General features: G+C 48.0%; 1 protein-coding gene across 2 annotated transcripts in view; it reads left to right on the top strand.

Moving 5' to 3' along the window:
• The window catches only part of Lyzl4 (lysozyme like 4), a 62,847-nt gene extending 48,436 nt beyond the window's left edge, over nucleotides 1-14,411 (top strand). The window contains exons 1-5 of one of the 2 annotated variants that reach the window (XM_021208028.1): nucleotides 4,657-4,844; nucleotides 7,399-7,648; nucleotides 7,761-7,910; nucleotides 8,919-8,997; nucleotides 14,160-14,411. In XM_021208028.1, coding sequence (XP_021063687.1) covers nucleotides 7,510-7,648; nucleotides 7,761-7,910; nucleotides 8,919-8,997; nucleotides 14,160-14,229 — 438 coding nt within the window. In that variant the 5' untranslated portion in view covers nucleotides 4,657-4,844; nucleotides 7,399-7,509 and the 3' untranslated portion in view covers nucleotides 14,230-14,411. Of the gene's footprint in view, nucleotides 1-4,656; nucleotides 4,845-7,398; nucleotides 7,649-7,760; nucleotides 7,911-8,918; nucleotides 8,998-14,159 lie in introns of those variants that run through there. The other variant, XM_021208029.2, reaches the window with a different exon arrangement.
• The last annotated feature ends 3,863 nt before the right edge of the window (nucleotides 14,412-18,274 follow it).

Genomic DNA, 18,274 nt, shown 5'->3' with positions numbered 1-18,274 from the left:
TGGCACGCAACACCATAGCCAAGAGTGTTTTGATTTGAAAAGAAAGGTGTGGCAACCAACTCGGATCCCACAGAGCCGTTAGGGGCTCTCAGCGTCGAACAGTATCTGACTAGAGGGCGTTCGTGAGGCATGCTCTGGAGGTGGTGGGTGCTCACTGATGTGCACTCTGGATGATGATGCTGTGGCCTCTGGGTCCCTTCATTGGCAAGGCAAACTCCTTGCTTTACATAGCTGGGTTTACAGAAGAAGCCAAGTGGCTTAGAAGCCCCCCCCCCCCCNCCCCCCCCCCCCCCCGTCTCTCTCATGAGAATGTCCTTGTCAGACTCTTCCTTCCTTCTGCCAGAGTAGGTCTAGATACCAGCTAAGGACAGGTTCCACCTTCCTTGGAATGGATCTCTGTCCCACACCTAAACAGCACTGGGGTCACTTAAGGCGGTTTTAGCTGCATGCCTGACCAACCTTCTTTCTTTTGGAACTCTGAGTTCTGGTTTGGGCCCGTCCCAGTCTTGGCATGTGGGAATGTCCTGTTCTGAGTGTGCTTGCCTATCACACTCCAGCTTTGCTAGGACCCCTTGGGCCACTGGGGAGAGAAGCAGTATGAGGTTACCGTGAAGGGCACCATGCTGCGAGATGGCTCTGTCTGACAGCTGCACAGAGGAAATGGCTTTGCAAACAGGGAAACCAGAAATCATGTTCTCATCGTGATCTTAGAGTGGAGTGGGCTGACTGGCACACTTTCTGGGCATGGGTTGATACTATATAGATGCTGATGCAGATAACAGCCCAGATACAGATACAATTATAGGCAGTGATACCTGAGGAGTTCAGTTCAGCAGACACAGGCCATCTGTCAGGGGAGATTCTGGAGATGTCTGGTGAGTGCCCAGTGCTGGGGCACAGTGAGGGGCTAGGCTGGCCTGCCAATCAGCTCTGGGGATCCACCTGTTTGTGGCTAGGCAGTACAGGAAGGGGCGGGATTTCTGAGCCCCACAGGAGGAAGGGGGTCTTGGGTAGAATTCTGGGGAGTTGCTATCGGGATGTGGAAGGTGGAGGAGGCCAGGGTGAGACCAAGATGCAGGTAACTGGCCACGTGGCTGGGAAGTAGCCTGGAAAGTAGACTAAGGCCATCATTGTTGTGCTAGCCTGCAAGAAACTTATAATAAATAAAAGGTCTCTATGTCATTATTCAGGAACAAGGGACAGCATAGAAAAACCCATTCTGTTACAATGATGGTTTCCTCTATTGTATCTAACAAACCCAGAGGGAAAGATGCTGCATCAAAATGAGTCAGAAGAGCCCCCACACAAGTGAGGTCTTTGTTTCTCTCTTTGTGTAGTCAGAGATGATTTCAAACTGCTGATCCCCCTGTCTCTCCCATGCTTGGCGAATTACCAGCTGAGTCTCATGCCCACCCCATTTCCTCGCCGCTTTGCTGATTCTCCTTTTGTGTGATTTCTTCCCCAGAAGCAGTTTTAGCTGAAGGCTCACTGACCGTAGAGTCAACCACACCGGAAAGGGAGCACTCATCTTGAAGGATGGTTTGGTTTCCAAGGCCCAGGGATGACCCCACTGGGTTCCTTTGTTACAGATTGTCAAGGCCTGAGCTGCTTCCTCTCCTTGAAGCTGGAGTCAGCCTGTAGCCTCTGTCCCCCTTGCACTTTGCTCACAAGGGGAGGACTATATAAAAAGCCCTGCATTGGAGCAACATCCTGGTACCAGAAACCTGCTGAGCTGGAGCCTAGGGCACCGCGACCTGGGGGTCCAGGGTAGGGTGTGCTGCTGGCGTCCGCTTAGAGGAGGTGGAGCCATGGAGGCATCCGCCCTCCAATGGCAGTTGAGCACTGCGGTACTGGTGGGAAGGGGACAGAGGCAGAAGCCAGTTTGACTGCATCCCTATCTTCATGGTGACTTTTGTCCATCTTCCGAGACTTGCTATCAACACCCACTCCCTGTGCAGGCTCTGAGCAGTGTGCACACTGTGTCTTTAGCCTCACGTAGAGGAGGCGCAGCCGTCTTGAGGCCACACAGACAGTTAGTGGCAAATGCAAAACCAAGTTGGTCCAGTGAAATCCATGCTCCAGGAGAGGATATTATTTTGAGTAATAAACACTTCAGGCTTTAAAAGCCTTTTAACCCCACTGCAGTTCTGCCACTACAGCCCAAAGCAGTCCTAAGATAGCATGGAAATGATCAGCATGGCTTCTTTCCAAAAGAACTACTGCAATAACAGCTGCTATATTTAGCTCCTGTGCTGTGTCTACTGGTCTTTGCCCTCAACCTGTAATGGTAATGGTAGCATGGGGCCTGCTTCTCAGGATGCTCCACAAACCCTCTCTGTGGGAGCTGTTTTCCACAGACAAATAAGCCTGCACAAACAGCAGTGGGGTATATGAGGAGGCAGAGGTTCAGGAAGCCAGCCAACCAGAATGTCTCTCTCCCGAGGAGGCGTGACTCTTGACTTGAGTCTTTAGGGGTGTGCTAACCCAAGTTGATCCTCAAAAGCTATTTAGAAGTTCATCAAGTTACATGGTGTTCTCTGGTGTGAGTGGCAATGAATACTCTGTCACCCAGGTGTCCCTCAGTGCTGACCTGCCAGCTTAGGTGGGTATAAGGCTGAGGCAGGTGACTAACCACACTGGGCACAGTCTGTCACTCCAGCTTGTGGTAACGATAAACATAAGTTGAGTACTTTGAGAAACTTGGAAAGTGGGAGTTACCAAAAAGCATTTTGCTGAAGGAGTAAATGTAGGGTAAATTTTTAACATCTTGTGAAGTGGAAACTTAAGCGTTCTTTGGAAAGTCAGCTGGATGGTGTTTTGCTTGGGTAAACACGGGAAGGAACATTTCAATGAAGGAGACACAGGAGAGAGGATGTTCTGCTAAAGCAAGCACATGAAAGGACATGTGATGAAAGATTATTTGCTAACAATGTGCATGTATTGGTCTGCCTTACATTGCATAGTTGAGCTGCATTTGTTGGGACTCCATAGAGAGAAATGCACCAAAAACAACCTGGTGGTGTGCTGCAGTTTGTTGCCGCTTCTGAGGCTGATTGGATGCATGTGCTGAGGCAAAACCCATGCTGAGGCAAGGCACGTGGAGAAACGTGATGTTTGGAGGGTATAAATAGGACTCCATGGAGTGATGGAGAAAGAGCTAGGCTTGAAGGTACAGCTAGCTGTGCAATGCTTGTGGGTCTCGTGTCTTTGCTGATCTTTGCTTCCCTGAGAGAGGCACAGCTGAGAACTTCTTCTGGTGTTCCTCCCTGGTCCATCCTGCTGACTCAAGCCAAGGCTGAGGCCTGGTTGTCTCTGCTAGGTCATTGTCACTGCTGTTGTTAACCCAACTTTACTGAACTGAACTGCTGGTGTAGCCATGAAGTGTTTGCAAGTGGATCGAGCTGCCACTGCCTGCTGACCTGTGAACCAAACTGCTGATTTCTAGACAACACAGAGGGGAGTTGCTCCAAAGAACCTTTCTAAACAGGCCCACTTCTCCTGTATCCTTTCCTTTTCCACTGCCTCTGATGAGTGGTGGGTTACAAGGAAGATTAAAGCATTTAAGAACCATCATTAAAAATAGGATTTGAAAAAAATTAAAGTTAGAATCTTAGCAGCATAGAAGGGAGGTTTAGAGGATGGCACTTGGCCTGTTTCTAAGTCATTATTCTACTTTAAAGCAATGGAAACTCTAAGTGATACACAGTGTAGTATATAGTATACAACATACATGCACACACACAGTCATACATGCACACTCATACACGACACACACACACACACACACACACACACACACACACACACACACACACACATACACGTTGGTAATGCTTAAAGACCAACGCTGAAGGTTGCTGATGTACTTCTGGGTCTAAGCAGAAGTGTTTGTAGCCGGTTTAGCTTTTTTCTTTTGTGTGCTTCCACTCTTATTTTAAACCAATCATGCAATTACCAGTTTTAACTGAGCCAGACAGAACTGCTTCCTTGTTCCCACGAGCCAACATATCCTCTCCTATCTTAAGATCTCTTATCATTTGAGACCTAATCAGAACCCAAGCCGACATTTTCATGTCTCAGATTAGGTGGCCTAGATCCAAAAAGAGAGCATCCTTGATTCCTGGACCTTGGGAGTAGACAGGCCAACTAAGGGCTTCTCTGTTGTGTTCCACTGGCGGTAATGCTGTGGCTGACAGAGCACTGCCCTGGCAAATGTGTCCCTGACATGACCCTTGGGACATCATAATGTGTTACTAGCAAAGTGGATTTTCAGATATGATTAAGGTTGAGTACCTCAAGAGGAGATTCCCTGGTGTCTGGGTGACCAATCTAATGACAAAAATCATCAGAGTAGTGGGAGAGAAAGCCTGAGGAGTTGACCTGACGGATAAAGATAGGATAGAGTCCTGGTGGGACTCACCCTTGATGTCTTTGATGACCAGGAAGGGGAACAGAGTGAGGAAGGTAGGCAGCCCTCAGTAGTTAGGGTGACCTTCAGCCAACACCGCTGTATGAACAAGGAATGGGCCATCTTTACTGTCTCCAGAAGGAGCCTGGCCCTGCCAGCATCCCGAGGTCCACGTCAGACACATCTGTAGCAGAGGGCAGAAAGCTAATGTGGTTTCAGTGGTGATGATGGATTCCTTCCCCTTTCAGAACATTCTGGTTCACAGATGTCATAGAGACGGTTCTAGAAGACTTTCTCATGAAGCAGGATCGATGGTGTAGAAACTCTTGGGTGAAGACAAATGAGTTACTAAGAAATTGGCATCTGAGAAAGTGCAGGGGACCTAGTGCTGGCAGAGTACCCAGCCTGCAAGCAACGTGGACTCCCTGCTGGGTTGGTAGGTGGGCCTTTGTGGGCAGAAGCAGAGACAGGCAGAGGACATCTGGCTATAGAGCACATTTGTCAGCTAAGTCCCCTTTTGGTCATCTGGAGACACATTTTGGAAGGGTAAGCTTGCTCTTTCTTTCAACAAGATCATTGAGAACCAGCAAGGTAGTGGGTACTGGCCCCTGGGGAGGAGACAGCGTCAGGCAAGCTTTCGTATGAGACCAAGGTTATAAGCAAGAGATCAGACCAACACAGTGAACGCTGTTAGAGTGTATTACAAAGACAACCAAGCCACCTTCCTCCATGGGTCAGTGGCCACGGTTAAACCTGTGGTCATTGGAGCAGTCATGTAGGTGGAGGGAACAGCTGGCACAAAGGTGGCAGGAGCGGTGTGGTCCACGGAACACGTGCAGGGAGCCTGCAGAAGAGCAAAAGGGGATGAAGGGTCTGGAGTGCCTTGGGGTCAGACTGAAGAGGGGATCAGGGGCCAGAACAGGAGGAATTGGACAAATGGTACGTGGAGGATGTTGTTAGAAACCTGTAATTGGTCAGAGATGGTGGTGACCTGGGCCAAGACAGTGGCAGGCAGGTAGGCAGGCAGGTGAGAGATGGGTAAGCCTTAGAACAGCATCCATGTTCCTGCTGAATTGGCTGCTAGAGGGAGGGCAGAGCTGACTCAGTGCCTAGCCTTGGAAAGACAACCGTTTCCTGAAAGATTGTTTGCACGGCTGGAAAATGTCAGCATGGGCTCTCTCCCCATGCATAGAAATTCAGTTATTAATGAGGACCAAGGGTGTGCAACCAGGACTCAGAACGAGGCTACCTGGAGCATGTAGTGCTTTCTGTACTAAACTCATTTTCTCAGCACAATTAGGCAAGGAGTGTTTTCCTCTGTGTGACAGGAAAGGGCTCTGAAGCACAGAGAAGTTGAATAACTTGTTAAGGTCACTGCTGGGGTCACTGCCATCCCAGCTGCTGAGAGCAGAGCAGCTATTAAGGCCCAGGCTATCTGAGAACCAAGATGCCACCTCCTGAGACAGTGGCTGGGCATACACCTAACCACGCAGCAGAATTAAACACGTCCGCCACCTTTGCCCCACTTAGAGGTCTCACCTAAGCCATCAGTCCATGGCAGAGATTCTTCAGGGGACACTTTGCTCATTGCAGAGGGGACCAAATACCCAACAACCTAAAAATGGAAAGATTTATTTGTGGCTCTGGTTTGGTGGGACTGCCCACTGTGGTAACAAGGCCACCAGGTGACAACTCACATTTATAAAAGTTCAAGGTGACTTGTCACATCATATCTGCAATGAGGAAGCAGAGAACAGGAAGTGGGGCTGATGTCACCTCTTAAAGGCTCTAAACCTTCCGGAAACAGCATCAGCAACTTGGGCCAACGGTTCAAACCCTAGAGTCTAACGGCAACAGTTCACCACTTAAGCCACCCTCTAGGTGTGTACCAGATCTCCAATACACAGAATAACCGCCCCCCCCCAAAAGAACTTTCTAAGCTCAAGCCATGGCTACAGGCCCCAGAAGGAAGAGACTATCACTGGGAGGGCGTACGTATGCGTGAATGGCAACACAGTAGCATGAGGTGATTGTCATTGGTCTATAGTGACAGAGTGTGGGGCACACTGGGAGGAGGCTACACCCTGCTTTCTAGTCAGTTATTCTGGTTTGAAGCATGGGACAACGACCAAAAACAGAATTATCATTCTCTAGGGATCAGGGAAGGGACTGTGGACAGCAAAGTCTGGACAGGGGAAGGGAGACCGCAGCAGGGTCGGTCAGTCTTCAGGAGTTGCACCAGGGGTGGGGGCCAGAAGATGGAGAGTGATGTGTGTGGGAACGGAGCGTGTGGGGCCCTGTGGATAGGGAAGGCACCAAGGTGAGACCAGTAGGTGTATAGTGAAAAGGGCGTGGCTTTTGCAGACAGGCCCTAGCAGGGAGTTTTGTGATGGTTTTCAGGGGCAGAGCTGCTTCCTCTTGATGGAAGGAAGCTCAGCAGGGGTAAGATCAGGTTCTAGAGGGCTTGGGAAACCAAGCCTAGGTGTGGCCTTGTGCAAGGAACGAGCAGCGTCTCAAGGTGACATCTTGTACATTTTGGGGACCATTGTTCAGCTGTGCTTGAAGACAGCAGCATGGGCCTGTGCCGGTGAAAGGCTGAGGTGTCACTGCAGAAGTGGAGGACTTGAGGTCAGTGATCCGAGAGACTACCCATCATTACAGACTAGGAAGTGGAGGCACTGTGAGGCCAGTGGCTTGTCCTCTGGGGCTGTCCCCTGTGTTGACAGCCAGTCAGGTCAGTGGAGGCTGCTAACAGAAAACCTGGGAGTAAGACTGTTGAGGCCACAACTTGGGACACAGTGCAGGCTAAAAGTGGGACACAGTGCAGGCAGCAGTGGAAGTAACTCAGCATAAGCAGGAGTGGCTTGCTCAGCATTGTACACGCAGTGAGCTGTCTTCCTCCCCTCTTCCTCTGTTTCCTCTTTCTCACCCCCTTTCCTTCCATCTCTTCCTTCTTTCCTCAATCTTCCTGACCTCCCCCCCACTCCCAGTGCCTCTCTTCTCCCTGGGAAGTCCCGTGTCCCTGTGACCTTGGAAGGAGCTGCCTGAGACTCTCCGTTCCGCTGGCATCCACAGCCTCGAGCCACCAGAGCCTGGAGAAGATGAGGCTGTACCTGGTGCTTCTCCTCATCAGTTACTTGCTGACTCCGATTGGTGCTCCCATCTTGGGGCGCTGCACGGTGGCTAAGATGCTCTATGATGGGGGCTTGAATTATTTTGAGGGCTATAGCCTTGAAAACTGTGAGTAGGACCCTTCCAGGGCATTTCGCCTCACCTCCTTGATCTCCACCCCCTGCTGTCTCATCCCCTACCACCAGCATCTTCTCACCCCACACTCTGTTCCACCTCTTAGGGGTGTGCCTGGCTTATTTTGAGAGCAAGTTCAACCCCTCAGCTGTCTATGAGGACTCAGAAGATGGCTCCACCGGCTTCGGCCTCTTTCAGATTCGTGACAATGAATGGTGCGACCACGGCAAGAACCTCTGCAGTGTATCCTGCACTGGTGGGTCTCTCTCTCTCTCTCTCTCTCTCTCTCTCTCTCTCTCTCTCTCTCTCTCTCTCTCTCCACTCCCTCTGCAATATGTCCTGCACTGGTGGGTCCCTTTCTCTCCAGTCCTTCGGGGCACAGGAGCCTACAGACCTACATGTTTGAAGGAGACAGGGAGAGGGAACTGGCTGTGTCTGAAACTCATCCCTGGGAGGTAGTGTGCTAGCTAGCTAGCCTGACAGGTGTGTGAGAGAAAGGATGTCTGAGAAGGATAAAAGATAAAAGCCAATGGGCCCAGAGATGCTGGGATGTCTGGGATGTTGGAAGCAGGGGCAGGGCACAGAGTTCAGGCAGCTCAAGAGTAGGAAAAGATTGCTCTGTTTGGTCCTATGTCACCCATACATGTCCACTAGTTCCCTAAGGGGAGCCATACTGTCAATATGACAGATCAGAAGTAGTTATAAGAAGGAGACAGGAAAAGCCTAAAGAGAACATGTCTGTCTCTTCTAAGGGACCTAAGAATCTCTGGCTAAGAGGAAGCAGCTGGCCAGGGTCCTTTCCTGTGTCCTGTGAGCTTCAGAGAGCTTTGTCAAGGGTTTTCCTAAGCCCTTGGCAGGCGTCATTTCAGTTAGTGCTCACAGCAGCCTCTCAGCCACTCTACAAACAGGCAAATTGGGACCCAGATACAGTGAACCCATACTCAAGGCCTCATGGCTATTGAGTGGAACTGGAGGCAGACACAAATAAAAAGTGGGTCACGAGTCAGGGCTACACCAAGAGGCTAGGCAAGGTGCCCCTGACACCTGAGGTGTCTCTGCAGCAGAGGGTCTAGGTCCTAGCATCCTCAGGCCTCATTAAAGGAGCATTTCCCTCTACCTTGGTTGATGAGGAAAGTCCAGTGTTTTCAGCCTCTGTTAAAGACAGGCCATGAGGGCCAGCAGTAGGAAGGGAGATTGTAGGGTGGAGAGATACACTTGCTGGCACCGGATGCCACAACATCAATCTATTTCCCTTCCTTCATAGCTTTACTGAATCCAAACTTAAAGGATACAATCGAGTGTGCCAAGAAAATCGTGAAAGGAAAACATGGGATGGGAGCATGGTAAGTGAGTGGCTACAGCTCACTCTGGAGGCTGGAGGGATGGGAGTGTGGTAAGTGAGTGTCTGCAGCTCACACTGGAGGCTGAAAAAGGCTGTGACCAAATCCCTGGCAGAAGCAACTGAGAGCAGAAGGGAACCCATGCATCCTGGCTCACAGTTTGAGGGTCACAGTCTGTCTGTGGCAGGGCAGTTGGTAGGTATGGCAGGAGAGTGTGATGTGTCTGGCTCATGAGAGTCACAGTCAAGGAGTGACAAGAGGTGACTGATAGTTTTCAGCTGTATTTTCCTTTTGGTCGACCTGTAAGCTGGCACTGCTCAGTGAAACCTTCCTGGGTGCGTTCCCATGAAGACACTCAGAGGTGTGTTTTCTAGGTAAGGTTAAAGGTCTGTGATTTACCATCATAGCTCACATCAATAACACACATACTCTGTCTGTCTGTTTATTAGTCATCTGTTGTCTGTACATGTGTGCGTGTGAAAGCTAGGCATTGATGTAAGCCTTCTTCACTTGCTCTTTCCTTCACTTTTGTGAGACAGGGTTTCTCATGGAATCTGAAGTCTTCTGATTCAGCTGTATTGACTGGCCAATGAGCTCCATGGATCCCCTCCTTTTGTGTCCGCTCCACATTTCTGAGATTTGCCACTATGTTTGCCCTTTCACTTGGTTCTGAACTTGAGTTCTCATGGTTGCACTGTAAGCATGACAGCATTTTTATCTTTTAGATCTTTTAGAAAATTGTATTTTATGTGTGAATGTTTTGCTTTCATACATGTGTGTGTACATTATGTGTACTTCGTACCCAAGGAGATCAAAAGAAGTGATCGAAGCTCCTAGAACTGGAGTTATGGATAGTTATGAATCTCCATGCGGGTTCTGGGAACTGAACTCAGGTCTTCTGAAAGAGCAACCATTGGTCTAAACTGCTGATCTATATCTCTCCAGCCCTCTGAGATCAGATCTTTTTATTATTGCTTTAAAAAATCATTTTTGTGTTTGCAATGTGATGTTGAATTTAAACTGCAGCCTATATCCCTGTGTCTAGTACTTATGTGACACTATCCTGGGACAGTGTGAACAAATATCTACTTACCAAAACATATCAAAGTAACAATTCTGTCAAAGTCCAGCCTGGCAAACCAATTACTTTCTTAGTCTTTCTTCAGGCACAGGGATAGCTCAAAGACAATGTAACATCAAGAAGCCCACCCTAATTTCAATGAGACTCATTAAAACTGTAAACCTGAAATGATGTGTGCCTTGTAGGCAGATGGATAGGTTGGAATCTCCTCCCCAAGATGCTGTTCATGGCTTCTGTAACCTTGGAAAAGGAGAAGCCTTTGAGAGTCTTGTAAGTTTCAGGGACTTTCTGAGACTTGTGAATTGTTCACTTCCTAGATCTTAAGAAGCCTCCCTCTGAGAATGGAAATGTTTTGATTCAGAGGATGATCATTGAAAACTGTCATATTATACATTATACTATTTTGAATTTTAACCTATGTATCTATCTGGCCATTGTTGCAATTTTAAAAAATTATGTTGCAAACATTCAGTATTTTAGAACTTGCTTGTTCTTTCGAGTGTCTGGTTGGGAAATCTCCTGCAGGGAACATTTTAGGAATATTTGGTGTATTAAGAAGCTGAAGAGAAATTGGGCTTTGTGTTGCATATGTAAAACCCCAACTTTCAGGAGGTGGAAGCAGTAGGATCATGAGCTTTAGTTCATCCTCAGCAATAAAGTGGGTTTGAGGTCAACCTGGGCTACGTGAGATCCTACTTAAAAATAAAGCAGAATAAAAAGAAATGGATAAATACAAGCTGGAGAGACATGGTAAACTACCATTTGGGTATTGTCTCACCCCACCAGGATGCTTGCATCTCCTCTGCTCAGCAGCCTAGAAAACCACAAACTCTGGCACCATCTTGGGAAGCAGCAAAGTGTAAGACTTTTGTTTTGCACTTTGTGTTTTTAGCCACATGAGAAAGTAATCATCCTTTCATGTGTCCTTGTTACTTTTCTGTAAGGTGCTTATTCATTCTTTTGTTACTGCTTGCAGTCAAATCCCTGTCAGGAAATAGCTTAAGGAGAAAAGGTTTATTTTGGGGACTCTGTCCATCATAGTGGGAGGGGTAAGGTGGTATGGTTGCTACTGTCCGCAGACCACGAAATTGAGCATTGAGAAATGTAGGTACTCTGCTAACTGGCTCCTCCCCTCCTCTGCTTTTTCAGTTGTGTACACCAGCCTGTGGGGTGGTGTCACCTGTGTCCAAGGCAGGATGTAGCACTGTCAGTTAAAGCTCTCTGGAAAGTCTTTCACAGGCAGTCTATGTGAGTCTTAAGATGATTCTAAACCCAGTCAGTCGGACCATCAATATTATCCACTATCTTACATTTTCTTTTATTCCTACCACCTATTTTAAGACGAAGAAATATTTTTAAGTGTGTGTGTGTGTGTGTGTGTGTGTGCAGTTCCTGTAGGGGCTAGAAGAGGGCATTGCCTGGAGCTAGAGTTCTGGGCGGTTGTGAGCTGCCTTGTGGTTGCTGTAAACTGAACTCTAGTCCAGTATAGGCTTTTAACTACTGAGACATCTCTCTTCAGCCTCCTCTTACGTAAGTAGTGCATTCATTATAGTCTAGGGCTCTGAAATCTTCATCCACTACATCTGTGCGAGTTGTTGTCTTGGGTTTGTCATTTGTGTTTGACTTTGTTTATGGTGTCTTCATCCTAAAGGAGACCTAACAGTTTCTTAGAATCAAATACCTCTATCTTTTCTCTTGTGGCTTCTGGGTCTATAGGAAACCCCCTTCTGTGAAATGTCTTTAAGAATGGAGGAGATGGCTCAGTTGGTAAAGTTTGCCTTGAAAGCATGAGGATCTGACTTTGATCCCCAGAACCCGTGTTTAAAGATTGGTTAAGTATGGTGGCAGTCATTTGTAATCCCAGGGCTGGAGAGGTGGAGATGGGTGAAGTCCTGGGCCTCACAGGCCAGCCACTTCAGACCAGTAGGAGACCCTGTCTCAAAAAATAAGGTGGACTGTGCCTGAGAAACAACACCTGATTGTATCCTTTGGCTTCCATATGCATGCACGTGCACACACACACACACACACACACATGCATACACACACATGTACACCCCATACACATGTACATCTGCACATTCGTGCACACACAAGTACACATGAATTAAAGATATTTTATCCTAAAGGTTCCAGAGAACTCCATCCATGTTTTCTCATATCGGAACTCTGCAGACACCAAGTAAACCCTAGATATTTTTGCTAAATTAAAATATAGAAGTTTTTATGATTTTATATTTTTGCGCTTAAAGGTTGGACTCCTTTGGAATTGGTTTGTTTGTGAAAAGTGAGGCAGGCAATGAGGGTCTTTAGTTTTTGCTGTGTCTACTCATTGTTGTCAACACCACCAAACCATTAAAGCAGCCTCATTGCTAACAGAACAGACTTCACGCAGTGGTGGAAATCTTGTTAATGATAACTTCTCCTGAAAGTCTGAGGTTCCTTTCATACGTGACCTGGGATTTCTGGTTAATTGGTCAGCTTGACTGAGTCTCTAGGATGAGCACTAATGAGCTAAGCCATCTTTGTCGTGTGGCACTATGAAGCAGTATACTGGGCCATGCTGGCCAAGGGACCTTATTGTCCAGTATACTGGGCCATGCTGGCCNCAGTATACTGGGCCATGCTGGCCAAGGGACCTTATTGTCCAGTATACTGGGCCATGCTGGCCGAGGGACTTATTGTCCAGACTCCTGGGAAGGGAGGTTCTTGGTAAGCTGACCGGCAGCCATGTATCCTCTACAGCTCAGACTGAGTCGCCCTGCTGCGCTGGGTGGACAAGGGAGAAGAGAAGGCCCCTACAGTGGAAGGGGAGCCCCCTTCCACACCATCTGCCCTGAAACTTTATGCTTATTCTCTCAGCCATTTAATTCCCAGAAATAATGACTCTGAGACTAGTTATTTATTAATAAATTCCGAGGTCATAAACTTTGCCTTTTGTTTGCTGCCTTGCTCCTAACTTCTTGTCCCCTTTTTCCTAACCTGAGTTCAGCCATGGGGCTGTTTTCCTCTCCTTGTAGTCTTATGTCTGTGTCCTCAGAATTCCTGGTGTGAATCTCTATTCTAGCCTGACTTCAGCCACCTGCTGGCTTATGTCCATCTCCTCAGTGTTCCGAGTGAATCTCTCACACTTCTATTTCCCAGAATCCTCTCTTCCTGCCGGATGTTCCAGCTCCTGTTTTTTGTTTTTTGTTTGTTTGTTTGTTTTTCTCAGCTCATTGGCCATAAGCTGTTTAATTAACAGACGATGCTTATAAGATATTCTCTCTACACTGAAGAGCCTTGGGATTTCTGAGAAATGTGGGTGTATGTATTTTCTTGAGCTTCACAGCTTTAAGGGACCAGGCAACTTCTGTCTACAATGGGTCCCCCCCATCCTTCTAGTTTGAGAAACAGGACTGCAAATGGGGATATGGACTTGGGTCTAGGAGTTGGTGCTAGAGACTGGAACTGGGGGAGTACTGTTAGGGACACTAGGAGAAGAGGTTAGAGGTTCAGTCCAGGCACCCCAGGAGGGGAGAAAACAGAGAAGTATTTTTAAAATATTTATTTATTCATTTATTTTATGTATATGAGTACACTGTAGCTATCTTCAGACACACCAGAAGAGAGGATCAGATCATATTGTAGATGACTGTGAGCCATCATGTGGTTGCTGGGAATTGAACTCAGGACCTTTGGAAGCATAGTCAGTGCTCTTAACCACTGAGCCATCTCTCCAGCCTGGGAGAAGAATTTTAAATGCTATAGAACGATATACACAGAGGGGTGGAAGGAGCCCAAGGCCATGCACACTCCTTGGGGCCCTGTGCTAGTCAAAGGACTCTGAAACTGTCTTAGAGGACTAAGACATCACAGGGCAGGGGTGCCCTGGTTGGTGGGGTTCCTGTGTGAGGCAGGGACAGTGTGGGCATATCATGGAGGACGTATCTGCCTCCACACCAGGTTGAGTGCTAAGAGCTTCAAAAGCCTGAGGTCCACATGGGAGACACTCAGATGTCCCGGGGCCAGGCAGTCAGGTCTGAGCAGCATGGCCCTGGGGGAGAAGGACCTCCTGCCGACCACTCTGGCCTTTCTTCTACAGGCCCGTCTGGTCCAAGAACTGCCAGCTGTCTGACATTCTGGATCGGTGGCTGGACGGCTGTGATCTGTAGGCACCTGAGTGACCCCGCCTCACTTGCCAGCCGCGTCTCAGAACTGAGGCTGCTCTTCTGTTTGCTGCTTCAACCCACCCAGTTACCTCACCACTTGGCAGCTCCAGGTGGAAGAGGACAGTAGTCCTCACTTCATCCAGGGGTGCAAGGTGCAGAATAAACCAGCTAATTACTCAGCCTGGGCCTGAAGCCTCTGCCTATGTGATTCACCACTTTGATGACTTACCATTTCTGTGAGAGTGGGGTCTAAAGCAGGGAAAGGAGGCGGAGACACAGTGGAAGCTGAGCGGAGCCACCGAAGCAGGGATGAGAGGTTGGGCAATGGCTTCTTCAGAGCCGGCTTGGCTGGACTTGGAGTCACCTAGGAGACACACGTCTGCATGTGCCTTTGTGGGGTTAGGGTTACTGTTTGAGCTCTTGGTTTTGACCCCTTTAAGACAGTACAGGAGCTACTGTGCCTGTTCTGGGACCCACCCTTCTCACATTTAAATATGACACAAGTAATACACCTTTTGGTGAAGAAAGCTGGCAATACTAATAAAGAAGGTTATTAAAAATACTCCCCCCGCAGCCGGGCATGGTGGCACACACCTTTAATCCAGCACTCGGGAGGCAGAGGAAGGCAGATTTCTGAGTTCGAGGCCAGCCTGGTCTACAAAGTGAGTTCCAGGACAGCCAGGGCTATACAGAAAAAAAACCCTATTTCGAAACCACCCCCAAAACAAACAAACAAACAAACAAACAAAAAACCCAAAACCAAAAACTCCCCCGCCACACACAGTAAGCAGTTATCATTGCTGCATTTTGTATTGCTCTGTAGCCCATGTTGAGAAAGCCTGGGGACCATTAACCTTTTCGTGCATCTCATTCCCGACTTTGAGGATCCTTGTGTACATGCCCATGTCCTTTTTTCCACTTATGAGTATGGGCCACTATTAAATATACAGTATTATATCTTACTTTTTCTGGTAATGATTTGTGGCCTAATATTTCCAGGTCTATATCGGGATCCTTCCTGTGTCCCATTAGATGGGCAAGCCTTAATGTGCATAATCCTGTATTGCTTAACCTACAGATAAATTAAGCAGGCTGAACAGACGGTGGCCACCTTAAAGGCAGGCCACATAAAGAGGGAAGCAGGCCCTGGCTCCTGTTTGCTGTGAGTCAGAACTTAGGAGCAAGCTTTCAGTCAAGCTTGGTGCTGATGGAGCAGCTCGGTCTCATGCTTCCGCATGGTTCCCAAACACAGAGCACGAATCCTTGCTAACTGATGTCAGTAACTGTGGTCCCTGGGCTCAGAAGAAGCTTTGGGGACATCACGGGAAACTTTATTATTGAGATTTGGACCTGGCATTGTTTCCACGGGTGGACCCAAAGCTGGTGTAGACATTAGGGACGCCTGGAATTATCAGAACACTATCATCTCAGGAGGAAACCCAGCTGCCGCCTCCTTCCAGCCCATTACTTCCAAGGATGTCCATCGGTTCCCTAATGGGCTCTATGTCAACAAGGATGTGAGGCTCAAGGGCAAAGCAAATGTTAGGGTATTGATGGGACCAGCGTTTCCCAACATCAACTCCTGGCTTGGTGCCCTCCAGCTGGCTGGTCACAGTGAACACTGATACCTCAGCCAGGTCCCCTGCTCCCGATTCTATTGTCAAAGCTGGGTGAGGAAGTGTCACTCTCATAGAGCTATGTCATTATGACTTCTAGTACCAGAAATTACTATAGAAATCCTGATTTCACACAAGGCACATGACTCTTCCCTCAACCACATCTCCAAACGTTTCAAAACCTTAGATGCTAAATTTGAATTATAGCAGTCTTACAGGTGACAAAACAGCTCTGGAGAGGTGGCGCAACTTGGCTTTAATCCGGTAAATAACAGGTATGAGTTGGGTATTTCCTTAGATCCCAATCTGGGGTTTCTATTCTGCCTTTGATTATTGAGTTCCCAGATAAAAGTCACATACAACCCTTATATTTATAATATTCCTTCATTAAGCAGATATCTATCCTCTATACTATTAAAATCTATTTTCTATTGATAACCTTAAATTATTACCATGTTTCATCTGGGCTGCTCTTAACTCCAGTTGGCCAGCCCTCATGGCTGTGCTTTCTTGACTCCTAACCCATAGTGTCTTTCTCCTCTCTCCACCTTTTTCCTCTCCTCATGGTCTCCTCTGACCCCAAGCCTAGAACACCAAGCTCTACCTATCTCAATTCTGCCCAGCTATAAGCTGTCGGCATCTTTATTTACCAGTCAGAAATAATATGGGGGCAAGGTCACTTGAGTCTACATGTAGACTCTCTCATCTCTGAGGAAACCAGACCTTGGGGGCCTGCTCTTAGCAATACATAGCAACAATACATAGCAATACATAGCAACAGACTGAACCTTAACACACCTCTGCCCCAAACCATGCAATTATATTGGTGTTAATTGTCTCCCCCATCTCCCTCCCCCTCTGTGTATGTGTGCACGTGTGCGTATGTGTGCCCATGAGTACTCATGTGAATGCACACGTGTGCATGTGATTGTTCCTGAGGGTGCACGTGTGTGCCTGTGCCTATGAGTTCATGTGTGTGCATGTGGAGGTTAGGGACAACCTTGGATATCTGTCTTTGAAGCACTGTTGTCTTTTTTCCGAGGGTCTCTCATTGGCTCAGAACTTGGCAAGTAGACTGGATGGCCACTGAACCTCAATCCCCAGGCAGAGCAGCTGGCATCAGAACACCATTTTGAAGGAAGATGTGATTTTTACCTTTAAGTTTCAAAAGTTCTGTCAACAGCACAGAATGCCATTTCTATGAGACACCCTGTTTATTTGTCTATATCTCAAAACTAAGGGCTTGCACAACTTGGAAGCACTTACAGTTGCAGTTTGTGCTGGTTTATAGGAAGCTGCATTTCTCTGACTTTGTCAGGTGCCAGCAAGGTATTGCTGTGCTCACAGCCTGTGGGTCCCTGTGGGCAGTCTCTTCTCAGCTTGTTCAGCTTCCAAGAGAGTGAAGGCTGGTCTCACTCAGCCCTGGAAAACCAGGTGAGCCCGAGGTCCCTGCACAGAAGCTAGGCTCTGGCTGGAGGCAACATGTTTCTATTTGTTTCTTTTCATCCAATGTAGAGCAGTCTGCACTGAGATGTACAAATGTTTCTTTGTATGAGATACATCCTGGGTACTTTATGAAACTTATGTCAATAAATCCCTCACCAGGCCCTTGTGAAGCAAGCATTTGGTGTCCAGCATTTCCCAACCTGGGGAAGGGTTTTTAATCTCTCTAAATATTGCTTCCACCTTCTGCAAGATGAGAATGATAACGACGTCCCATTGGGTGTGAAGATTGATGAAGCGCCACCCTATGACCTCCAGACAAACTCCCGGGACATCCATCTTGTCACCTTGACTGGATTTAGAACCACCTAGAAGATGCAGCTCTGGGCATGCCTGTGAGGGTGTTTGTAGGGAGGTTAACAGAAGGGAAGGGCTGCCCTGCACTAGGGCTGTGCTCTCCCGTGAGCTGGAGTCTTGAATTAAATAACAGGAAGGAAACAGAAGCTGCCGAGCCCAGAGTTCCTTCCTCCGCGTTTCCTGAGGTGAGGGTCAGCAAGTGTTACTTTGCCACCATGAGAAGCCTTACCCTCAAGCCAAGAGTCACAGCAAGCTTTGCAGCTGTACGCTGCTTTTAGTCACAGAAGTGAGAAAGTAATTAGCAAAGTGATGGGAAGAGAGACTTCAGAGACAGGATGAGAAATGGACCTGTGTGCTGGCAACTAGACAGGACTATGGCTGGTGGGAGGGGTGGTTATGTGCCTGTGGCAGCAGCGATCTGAATACCCTTTCCCCGGACAAACTGGCAATGGCTTCTCTCCAAGAGCATGCACCAAGGGCACTGACCTGATGGGTCACGCCTTCTGGCATCTCACCTCCAGAACGGAAGAGAGTGCATTCCTGACTGAGCTGATTTTCCTGGAAGCAGGTTTGGGACGAAAGTAAGCCCTCCTTCACCTCCATGCATGTATACTGACCCTCCCTCCTCCTGA

This window comes from Mus pahari, chromosome 10 (assembly GCF_900095145.1).
Source record: "Mus pahari chromosome 10, PAHARI_EIJ_v1.1, whole genome shotgun sequence".
In the NCBI taxonomy this organism is placed as follows: domain Eukaryota; kingdom Metazoa; phylum Chordata; class Mammalia; order Rodentia; family Muridae; genus Mus; species Mus pahari.
Note: the sequence above shows the minus strand (reverse complement) of the source record. Positions and strands in the feature narration are given on the sequence as shown.